Source organism: Cavia porcellus, unplaced genomic scaffold (assembly GCF_034190915.1).
Source record: "Cavia porcellus strain 051 isolate PalLab524CR breed Dunkin Hartley unplaced genomic scaffold, mCavPor4.1 scaffold_7, whole genome shotgun sequence".
Classification (NCBI taxonomy): domain Eukaryota; kingdom Metazoa; phylum Chordata; class Mammalia; order Rodentia; family Caviidae; genus Cavia; species Cavia porcellus.
In genome coordinates, this window is record NW_026947490.1 from 14957369 (window position 1) to 14968751 (window position 11383).

At 42.5% G+C, this 11383-nt stretch overlaps 1 protein-coding gene across 1 annotated transcript; it reads left to right on the plus strand.

The window, feature by feature from the left end:
* Positions 1–7430, plus strand: LOC100723251 (cytochrome c oxidase subunit 6B1). Its single transcript, XM_003467210.5, has 4 exons — positions 1–164; positions 1725–1841; positions 3131–3231; positions 7244–7430. The coding sequence occupies exons 2-4, from the start codon at positions 1736–1738 to the stop codon at positions 7295–7297; spliced, it is 261 nt and encodes an 86-aa protein (XP_003467258.1). The 5' UTR covers positions 1–164; positions 1725–1735; the 3' UTR covers positions 7298–7430.
* The last annotated feature ends 3953 nt before the right edge of the window (positions 7431–11383 follow it).

The window sequence follows — 11383 nt, forward strand, 5'->3', positions numbered from 1 at the left end:
GGGGCTACGGAGACCGCCTCCCTGTAGTCGCTCTAGCCTCTTAGATGACCCGCCTATCTCAGCACACCCAACTTCCGGCCGGTCTTAATTCCGCTTCCTGTCTGATGGTGGCGTCATTGTCGAGGGTCACATTGAGCTGCTTGCTGCTTCAGGGGCCTATTTAGGTGAGTGCAAAGTACTTGGGAACCCGAGACCCCAGCCCAGAGGGCTGAGGAACCGGGCCTCAGCTTCCCCGATAATAGTCTGAGGTTTCCGGCCCGTTACAGCGACCCCCCACCCCCGAGGCCCTGGCGTGTCGTTTTTCTGTCAATAGCTCAGGTTTACCGTATATAGTTCTTCCTTAACACCAGGCAGCGTTCTAAGCAACTATTAGCTCGTTTAACCCTCCTTGCAGCCTCATGATTTATGGCGTATGATTACTTCGTTTAACAACGAGAAAACTGAGGCTCAGCGATGAGAAACGACTTAGCAGAAGCTACACAAGTAACCAGGATTTGGACTCGGTAATTGGGACTGCGGTACTTTTAATCCCCAGGTACACAGGCGTGGACTGCACGGTTTTTTTGGGCCAAGCTCATCTCCCCTGGTGCCTCTTCCCTCCTGCCTTGGATGTTGGAGGGGCCGCAGGATAATCTTTGGGTCCACCATCACCCACACATACAAAGTCCAGATTTCGCGCAAAACTACCCCAGCGGCTGCCTTTATGTCCCAGCCGATGGTATTTTACAATCTCACTTTCTCCAGCCCCCAGACTCCCCCATCCAAAGACTATTCTAGTGCTGCAGACTTGGAGTACTAACTCGGGCGTTTAGAATTCGACACTGGCCTGTGCACCTCTGTGTGGCGCCATAACTCCTCTTAATTCTCTGCAGTATAGGAACTTCCACTTTCCTTAGTGAAAACTGTATCACCCTTTCAGAGGTGTATCAGAGCTTTTCAACCCCGGGTCTACTGAGTCAGTAGAATTCAAGGGATGCTAGGACTTGAATGAGTCACAGAGTGGAGAAAGTCATATCTGTATTTTTTACTGGCCTGTGATTGAAATACAACCTTTCCTTAGGAATAGAGGCAGCAACTTCAGGAGTATTAGTAATAGCTGTGGGTTTGTCAGCAGTCAAAATCACAAGATACTCATCTGCCTCATTGCCTTTGGAAGTGTACAAAATACATTTTCACTCATGCTTACTTTGAAATTATGGTACTTAATAAATTATTAGCTAGATATAACTGATTTTTGGTCATTCTATGGAATGTAACATTCTGAGAAAGAAGCTTAGACGCTTGAGGAGTTTGTGACAGCAGAAAATATTTAAGAACCTTTGCAGTGTAGGTTATGCCAGTGATGACATTTGTATGCTGTGTGACCTTGGGAAGTCATTTAGGCATCCTGTATCTTCCTGGTGTGGATAACAGGATAGGAATAGTTCTTGCCTTTTAGAGTGGGATAGGAGTAAGATTATAAAGCAGTCCCTGCCATGTAGTAAGCAGTTGGTGAGTGTCAGCTAGTAATATTTTGGAACCGGACTTGATTCTGCTAAGGAGTTACCCAGAAACTCTGCTATGGCTTCCTTACTGAGATATATGCATTTGCCCTTCCCTTGTCTCTGTATGAGGGAGGAAGGAGGTCGAAGCACAATCCAATTTTCTGTTTCTGGGTCTCCATTGGGCCTGGTTGGTCAGGTCTGCTCAGGACTCCTGCCAACACCCACTTTCTTTGCTTTCAGGAGTCAGCACTATGGCAGAAGACATCAAGACCAAAATCAAGAACTACAAAACTGCCCCTTTTGACAGCCGCTTCCCCAATCAGAACCAGACGAGGAACTGCTGGCAGAACTACCTGGGTAAGCAAGTGTGGTGGTGGAGGATGCAGGCTTTCTCCTGGTGTTGCACCTTAAGGCTTTAACCTCTTGTCCACTCCAAAGGGATCCGTGCATCCTAGCTTCTCCCTTTTACTCTGGAAGATCCTATCTCCAGAGGACCAATGCTCCTCATCACCAACATTGCTCAGGGTGTGGGCCAGGGTCACAAACTGTGGTTCCTATGATTTTTTTTTTTTTTTAGAAGAGGTGCACATACAGGGAGTAAGTAAAACATGTATAGCTAAATGAATAATCCTAAAGTGAAGCTTCTACAGCCATTATCCATATACAAAAATAGATATTGCCAGCACACTGAGCATCTACCTGTTTTATGCCCTGGGTTAAATCCAACATTGCTTTTCCCACTAGAGGATGTGACCCACCAATTGAAGGTGGTCACATTTTAGTTTTATCCTTTGCATTTCAGTTTACCTCTTTGTGAACTTTATAAATACTGTTGTATATTCTTTAGAGTTTAGATTTTTTTTATTTGATAGATTTTTTTTTAGATTCATCTGTATGTGTCATGTAGTTTGCTTTTTTGATTTTTTGCACAACTTACTTGATGGACATTTGCATGATTTCCATCTTGACATTTGTAGGAATAGTGCTGTTTCAGTGTTCTTATAAATGTAATTTTATGTATATTTCTCCAAGGAATGTGCCCAGGACTAAAATACCTGGAGTAATTTTTTTTGTTTGTTTGGTGGTTGGTTGGTTGGTTGGTTGGTTAGTTTTTTTTAACAGGATGCCTACTTTTAAAAACCAGATTATTGAGCAGACATGGTGGTGCACACCTGTAATCCCAGCATTTGGCAGGCTGAGGCAGGAGGATTGTTGCAAACTCAAGACCATCCTGGGCTACAAAGTGAGCTCAAAGCCAGCCTGAACTACACAGTGAGACCCTTTATTAAAAAAAAAAAAAAGAAAGAAAGAAAAGATTGTCCTCTTGCTTTCCACCGTGGGATGCCACATTTTAGCATCAAGACCACCCCTTTTCTCTTGCCTCACCCTGGTTCTGAACTTTGAAAATTCCCCAGTTGGACCCTCTTGTTCCCCATTATTCCTGATCCCCAAATTTTCAAACTGAGTAACAGTTCTGTACAGTTATAGAATCAGTTTAGTGAGATGTGTCTAGCTCTTTTTAGTACCCTTGCAAACTTGTGTTTGTGTGTATAGAACTAATGAAGTAGAAAATATTTCTTGACTTTTTGATCAAAAGTGTGTTCCAGCCTTCATTCTGAGCTGACTCTGACTCCTTTTGTTCATAGACTATCACCGCTGCCAGAAGGCAATGACCGAAAAAGGGGGTGATATCTCCGTATGCGAGTGGTACCGCCGAGTGTACAAGTCCCTGTGCCCCATATCCTGGGTATGTCTTGCTGCTGGGGCCCTTGAGATACTTTTTTTATTAGTACATGTTTTTAGTACAAAACAATTCCATTCATTATGGGGAGTTGGTACATGTATATAACATTTCATTCTTTCCGCAGCCCCTTTCCCTCCCCTCTCTGTATTTCCTCCGTCTCTTGGTCACATAGCCTGTGGAACTTTTTGGGTATGAATGGCTCATACTGTACATTCTACTCTGAAGTGCTACTACTTAATGTGTCTTGGAGCCTCCTTAAATGAGAGCATAAAGATCTGCCTTGTTTGAATTATTTATAAGTGCTTTTATTTCAGTAATCCCCAGTAATTTGATGGATATTATATTCTAGTTGTTCGATATCTTGGACATCTAATGTGTACATCTTTGGTGCTTATTTCTCTAGAATAAAATATGTTAAGGGCATGCTTTTCCTTAAATCACCAGGTTTTCCTCTCCCCTCTCAGGCCATACTATCTTTAAGTAGCTTTAAATACCTTGGGCCTCCAGAATTTCTCCCTGGGTAATGTTGGTTAACATAATATTGTGATCCCCTAATATCCTTCATCTAGCCTCAAGGTCTGCATTGGGTACATTTTGGCCATGGTGCCAGGAAGCAGACTCCCCATCCTAGTGCTGTCACCCCATCCTCCAGGGCCTGGGGCCTGTTTTGACATGGGGAATGTCAGGTAACCACTCTCTCTGCTCAGTTAGACTGGATATAAACACAGTCTAAGTCAGGCCTATAATCCCCAGACTTGGGAGATTGAGGCAGGAGGATCTCCATGAGTTGAAGGCCAGCCTGAATTACAGAGCAAGACCTTGTCTCAAAAAGCAAACAAATGAATAAATACATTCATAGCCTCACAGGCCCCTTTATGCCCATCTTCCCTGACTTTATTCCAAAATGCATTTTTGTTTTTTTTTTTTTAAATAAGTAATATGACCATTTCACAGAATCTTAAACACTAGGGAAGAAGCAGGAAATTTCTCCTCATTTTCCTATTCTGACTGATAGTATACCATCTTTCAGGTTTTTTCTATTTAAAAAATTAATTTCTGTTTAGTTACCTTTTTCGTTGCTGAAACAAAATACCCAACACCCAGAATTAAGGAAGGAAAAGTGTATTTAACTCACAGTTTGTAGAGGTTTTAGTCCATAGTGAACCAACTCCCAGGAAGGGTGGCCTGCCACAGGGGCAACAGTTCGTGGTGGTGGAAGACAGCAAAAGCAACAAGAGGCCTTAATAGCATCTTTCAGCCCCTTTTATATGGTATCTAAACTTCAGGAATTAGAGCAGTGCCAAACCAATGAGTGCACTGATTGAACAACCACACACCCTTAACCCAAGCATCGCACAGTCTAGATCCAGCCACCTCTGGAAACACCTAAAATTGCATAAGGCTTTACTCTAGACACAAATCAAAACAGCCTCCAACCTAAGTATATGTATTTAATGTGAGAAGGCAAAGGTCAGGAATGGAGATCACTTTTCCTATAATGTAAATATCTAAATTATTTTTTTCACTCCTTTATTTTCCTGTTTTAAATCTTTACTTTCCCTATAAAAAGAACAGTGAATTTTTGGAGAATCCGCATAAACAAGATTTATATAATATATAGAAAACAAAAGTCTCCTAGTCATCCCTTTGTGAGCCCTCTAATAATTAGGTGGAAATCATGGATTTCTTTTCTGATGTGCTAATGTGTGTGTGTTTATGTACTTTCTAAATAGGTACAGGTATACTTGACATTCTGTCTTGTACTTTATTTTCTTTACTAATATTCATTGTATATCTATGGTCACACTAATATAATCTACTCAACTGTTAGGGAATTCTCCTCCTTCCCCTCCTCCCTTCCCTGTGCTTAGAATTGAATCCAGGGCCTTGGCGTGCCCTGGCCCTTTGTATTGTTATTTTGAGACAAGATCGCACTAAAAATTGCCCGGCTGGGCCTCAGTTTGAGTTCCTAGTGTTAGGGTTACAGGCTTGGGCCGTAGTCTGTTAATAGCTGAAAGGTACTCCCCGCCCCAATAGCTGCACTCTTTTCACTATTTGTGTCTTAGATGTGATTTCCTTCATTTCCTTTCCATGAAGTGGGATTATTGGAGCAAAGGATAACTTGCCAGTAGTAGGCCAGACCTCTCATTGCCCCTCATTTCCTAGAACTGAATGTTTTAAATGAGAACTGTGGACCAGAAACAGTACAGGTCTGGTATGAGGAATTCATATGAACCCCTGACGTGAGAAGATACTCATCCCCAATCAGTCATCAAGGAAACAATTTAAAACAGAGAAACTGGGCATGGTTTTGTTTGTTTGTTTGTGGTTTGTTGTTTGTTTGTCTTTTTTTTGAGATGGGGTCTCACTATGCAGTTCAGGCTGGCCTTGAGCTTACTTTGTAGCTCAGGCTGGTCTCGAACTCAAGCAACTATCTTCCCACACCTCAGCTACCCGAGTGCTGGGATTACAGGCGTGAGCCACCACGCCCAGAAACTGGGCATGGTTTTAATCCCAGCACTTGGGAAGCTGAGGCAGGAGAATCGAAAGTTTGACTATATAGACTTTAAAAAAAAAAAAAAGTAATGCCTTGTTTCACTGGTGCAGAAATTACAAAGGTTGATATTGGCAAGTGTTAGCAGAATAGGTTCACTGCCAGGGCATTGAGTCTATAAATTGGTCAGTCATTTTTCAGGTAGAATTTGGCAGGACTTTTCAAAATGAAAAAATATATATATTTTTCTGCCCTGGCAATTCTACAGGTAAGCACTACAAAAATTTTTATAAGTTGGACTTGGTGGTGCACCCCTGTAATCCCAGCACTCAGGAGGCTGTGGCAGAGGGTCACTGTGAGTTCCAGGTCAGCCTAGGCTACAAAGTGAGGTCAAGATCAGCCTGAACTACATAGTGAAATTCTGTCTGAAAAGATTTTTTAAAATAAGTTTATATATACAAAGATAGCTGCTGCAGACTTGTTTCTAAGGGAGATGACTCATAACCCAAATCAAATAAATGATGATGTATTTAAAGTACAGTGTATTTGTATGTGTGCGGATGTGTGTGTAAATTGACAATAGACACCATAGACCAGCTATATTGTAAGCACTTTATGCCGCATAAACTCAAACATGTGCAAAAAACTGAATTAAGTAGATGCTACTGTCAAGTGTCCTCATTTTACAGAATTGGAACCTGAACCCCACAAAGGTTGAGTGACTTGCATGAGGTCACATGGCCAGGTGGCAGACCTTCTAGGAGGATTCAAAGTCAGTCTCCATTGCACCTGCTTTTCTAGCATATAAATGTGAGAAGGTGTGTTGATGTGCCTGTAAAAACAAATATGCTTATGACTACCTATGAGCAAGTCCACCAGCTAGGCATGGTGGTCCACACCTGTACGGTCAGACTTGTAGAAGGAACATCCCTTAGGAGGACAGAGCTGAAGGGTAGATTTCAAGGAAGGACTCCCAGGCTTGCATGGTGGAACTTGCCTCCAATCCCAGCACTCTGGGAGCCTTGAGGTAGGAGAACCACAAGTTCAAGCCTCGCCTGGACAGCTTGGTTACTTGGTGAGACTGTCTCAAAAATTTTCTTTCATATTTTAAAAAGAAGGAAATCCACGAAAAACAGGTTGTACATTCTAGGGAATATTAACAGTTTGATATGGGCCTGCCCCACCCATTTTATGCTGTGCATACCATGGGATGCACTGTGTACTCTGCTTAACACCCTTTTGCACGTGACTGCATATCTTATCAAGCAATATATGCCAGAGCACATATCAACATTGTATGTTTTTTCATGACTGCTTAGTATTCCTTTTTTTCCTGACAGTAAACATACTGGTTTGAATCAACTCTGATTCCTTGGCTCCTTGGACAGTGGTTGGCACCTAGCAGACACCTGTGATATTTGTTGACAAAATACACAGATGGGTAAAGTAAGGGAGGCAGAGATGCCCACTCATTTTGGCCCCCCGGCAGAGGGAAAAATAATGCCATCTGTCTCTCTGCAGGTCTCAGCATGGGATGACCGCCGGGCTGAAGGCACGTTTCCTGGCAAGATCTGAACTGACCCCACCTCCTTCTCTGTCCTCTGTCCTTCTGCCAGTGGTAAAGGGGGACCTGAGTACATGATGGTCCCTGCTCTGGGACCCTGAATCACCACTTAAATAACAATAAAAACTCAGTGGAAAAGTGTAAGATTGCATGTGTAAAATCATATGGCTGGGCAAGAAGCTGGGGGAGATTGGGGCCCTGACCAGCAGTAAGAGGGACCTCACAGGGATTCCCTTCTCTATTTGCTGTTGTATTTTATTTTACTGACCTTTGACCACCTGTGTGCCAATCAACAGGGTTATACAAAATAGCTTCAAGTCCCTATGTGTACTAAAATTGATCTGTGTAGGTTTTTAACTTGTATGTGGTGATTTGGTTTTGTTTTATAGTAATGGGAGTTGAATCGGGGCCTTTGCACTGAGCAACATCTTCTACTCCTTTTTATTTTGAGACAGGGTCTTGCTAAGTCACCCTTCAATCCTCCTACCGTGGCCTCTTGACTACTGGGATTGCAGCCTTTTTAATTTTTATACAGGGTCTCACTAATATGCTCAAGCTGGGCTTGACCTTGTGATCTTCCTGCCTCAGCCTTCCAAAGTACTGTGAATACAAGTATGTGCCACTAAGCTTGGCAGTTTTTGTTGTTTTTAATTCTACAGTACTTCTTCACATGACCCTGCTATGTAAACAAATTTTAAAGAAGCTAAGTCAGTTGTCTTGTAGACTATATCTCACTGAATTTACCTCACTATTTCTTCATGGTATCATTTCATCTTCTGTCACCTTATGAACTGGAACTTAGCTCCTGCAGGCTTGATTAGATGCAGGTCAAGAATTTTTTGCAAGAAAAAAAAAAAGAATTTTTTGCAAGAATCCCATCCTGGGGCCAGAAATACAGCTCAGTAGCATAAGTACCTGCCTGACAAGCACAAGGTCCCAAGTTCAATTCCCAGTACAAAAATTTTTTTTTTATTTTTAAAACCCAAATGTGGTGTCATACATCTGTAATCCCAGCACTGAGGAGGCTGAAGTAGGAGGATTGTTGCAAGTTCAAGACCAGCCTGGGCTACAAAGTGAGTTCTAGGCCAGCCTGAAGCTGCATAGGGAGACCCTGTCTCAAAAAGACAAAAAAAGGAAAGAAAGAAAGAATCCCTTGCTGTGTGCATCCTTATTTCTTCATGTAACCCTTGCCAGATTGTCCCTGATAGTGATGGCGATGGTCAAGTCTAATCCCTGGGAAAGGTGGTGATCTGCAGGTGGATAAGTAGGGAACAGTTTATCCATGATGCCCCCAGCCTTGCATAGATCCAGATAAGCCACTCAGAGAAGACTTATCTGTGCTCTGGTCTGACCAGAACCTTGGCAGAACACTGTGATTCCTCAAGATACAAAGGGAGATCACAGTCTTGTGCCAAGTGGCCACAAGCCAGTTTCTCCTATGCCTCTCACAGGAGGTGATCACAAGACCCAGTCTCCAGGTTCAGTTGAATGCAGGACTTTCTACCAGGTTCTCCCTTAAGGTAGAGCTACAGGCCTTAAAGCTGCATGCTGAGCACATTTTAGCCTTCTAGCTGCTCAGCAATGGATTAGGATTGCTCAAGTGAAGAAACCAGCAGGCTTCCAGCCACCACCCCCAGTCAGAAAGCTGGGGGTTTCCTTTTGGGGTGTCTTGTTCAGAATACAAATCTCCCAAGGAATATTAAGCAGAAAGGAGGTTAAAATGAGGAATTTTTATTTGATGTTTTGAGATGGGGTCTGGCTAGTAGCTCAGGCTGGCCCTGAACTTACTATGTAGTCCAGGCTCTCCTGGAATCCATGGCAATCCCTTCAAGTGTGCACCACCATCCCATGCTTTCGTATGAGGAATTTGAAACAGTAAAATTGTGCAGTGACATCCATTTGGATGTAACAGTTGGCTTCTCTCAGATGCTTGTTTCATTGTTTTCGACTCAGCATGACCCCACACTTTATAGGTTTAAATACAGCCTTCTGGGAGGGTTTTACATTACTTTTTAAATACCTAACCTTGCAACTAATAACTAAAGAAGGAAAGATGTAGTAGAGTATCAGCATTTTTTTTTATCAGTACCAGGGATCGAACTCACGACCGCTCGCTTGCAAAGCAGGTGCTTATGCCACTGAGCTAAATCCCCAGCCTCTAGTACCATCAGCATTTTGTGATGCCTAGTAGATACAGGCATTGGGCAGTAATGGCTGCAGACATCACCAAAAGAGAGAATTGCTGTGCTCTCAATGTTTGTGTCCTCTTGGAATTTCTTAAACAAGGCCTGATAGTGCACACCTTTAATATCAGCTCTCGAAACTGGAGCAAGAGGCTCACTATGAGTTTAAAGCCAGCCTAGGCTTCAGAGTGAGTTCAAGGCCAGCCCTAGATAGCAAGACCTTTCTAAAAATAAAAAAAATAAAAAAATAAAAATTACTGCGTTAAAATCCTAACCTCGGGCCAAGTGATGGTATTGGGAAAGGGGTCTTTGGGAGGGTCTAGATCATGAAGATGGAGTCCCCATGCATGGGGTTAATGCTCTTTTACAGAAGACCCAGAGATTACTCCCCTTTCTGCCACAGCAAGCTTACACCATCCATGCACCAGAAGGTAGCCCATTACCAGACATGGAGCCACTAGCAGCTTGCTTTTTGTCTTCCTAGCCCCTAGAACCGTGAGAAACATACGTGTTGTCCATGAGATGTTTTGATGTTTCCATAAGATACTTTGCTAGGCAGCATGAATGAACTAAGATAAACAAACATAGTGTGTCTCCAGATATCACTTGCCACCACCTATGAAATTTAGCTAGAAATGTCAACCCTGAATCTGACAATACCTCTATATTCACCCTGTAATTTTCAGGAATTATAGGGGAGTGTGTTTAACTGCAATGTAGCATGCATTTGGAAAACAAAATGAACTCTGGAAAGGTGCAGAAAAATGACGCACTTTCTCACATAAACATAAAGGCAAAGAAAAAAGGTATAGAGGAAAAAGATTAGAAGATACTTGGGCTGAAGGTGTAGCTCACTGGTAGAGCACTTAACACAAGACCCAGGTTTCATCCCTAACACACATACTCAAAAAACATATCCAAATCCTAAATTAAGCAAATTACTAAAATAAGCCATTTATGAGACTTGAGAATTGATTCAGTATTAAAAGTTAATTTTTTAGGTGTGATGACAACCTTGAGGTATTTTAAGCTATTTTAGAAATACTAAAAATAGCAAATACTGAAATTCATGGATAAAATTTTTAAAAACAGGAAACAGTGATTTCCAAAAGTGCTTACAAGGGGTAGAAATTTCTTAAAATACAAATCTAAAGTAGGCTCTAGGCTGACTACAAAATGACATGAGAAAATAGCTAGGTGTTGTGAAGAATAATAATCCCAGCAGCCTAAGAGGCTAAAGTAGGAGGATCACAAGTCTGAGCACAGCCTGGGTAATTTAGCTGTTTAGTAACACTCAAAAATACAAAAGGGCTGGGGTTATAGCTCAATGCAAAGGGATTGCGTTCTGACCACAGTATAGGGAAGGGGGGGCCATGACAGGAACACACCGATAAAGGAAAGAGGGATGGATGGAAGGATGGGGGAGGGAATGCCACAGAACTGACATGTCGTAGGCCCTTGTTACATCCCCTCTGAATTCAGGATGAAGGATGCTGAGGTGGAGGGAGGAACTGTCTAAAAAGGAAGCATCCTACAGGAGGGAAGAACTTACTGGAACTCTGTCAAAAACATACCACTGTTGGGGCTGGGGATTTAGCTCAGCGGCATAAGCACCTGCCTTGCAAGCAGGCAGTCGTGAGTTCGATCCCCAATACTGATAAAAAGGAAAAAGATAAAAAAACATACCACTGTAACTGTCCAGAAGTAAGAGGCCATCATCATCATGAGCAAACACAGAAGGCTCTAGTGAATCAGTGTGGTTGCAAGCCAGACACTGGTGTGTAATAACGCTGTTCATGGTACATGGGAATTTTGTTAAAATGCAGATTCTGAATCAGCAGTTTAGGGTGGGATCTGAGATTCTGCTTAACTAAGTTAGCTACAGCTAATACTAGATCCAATGGCCTGCTTCTC

What these genes read in the sequence shown, in the direction of transcription:
- LOC100723251 (XM_003467210.5), top strand. Translation starts at nt 1,736, where the DNA reads ATGGCAGAAGACATCAAGACCAAAATCAAGAACTACAAAACTGCCCCT. An exon ending in CTGCTGGCAGAACTACCTGG is followed by an intron (nt 1,842 to 3,130) that starts GTAAGCAAGTGT and finishes TTTTGTTCATAG; the next exon opens with ACTATCACCGCTGCCAGAAG. An exon ending in CCCTGTGCCCCATATCCTGG is followed by an intron (nt 3,232 to 7,243) that starts GTATGTCTTGCT and finishes GTCTCTCTGCAG; the next exon opens with GTCTCAGCATGGGATGACCG.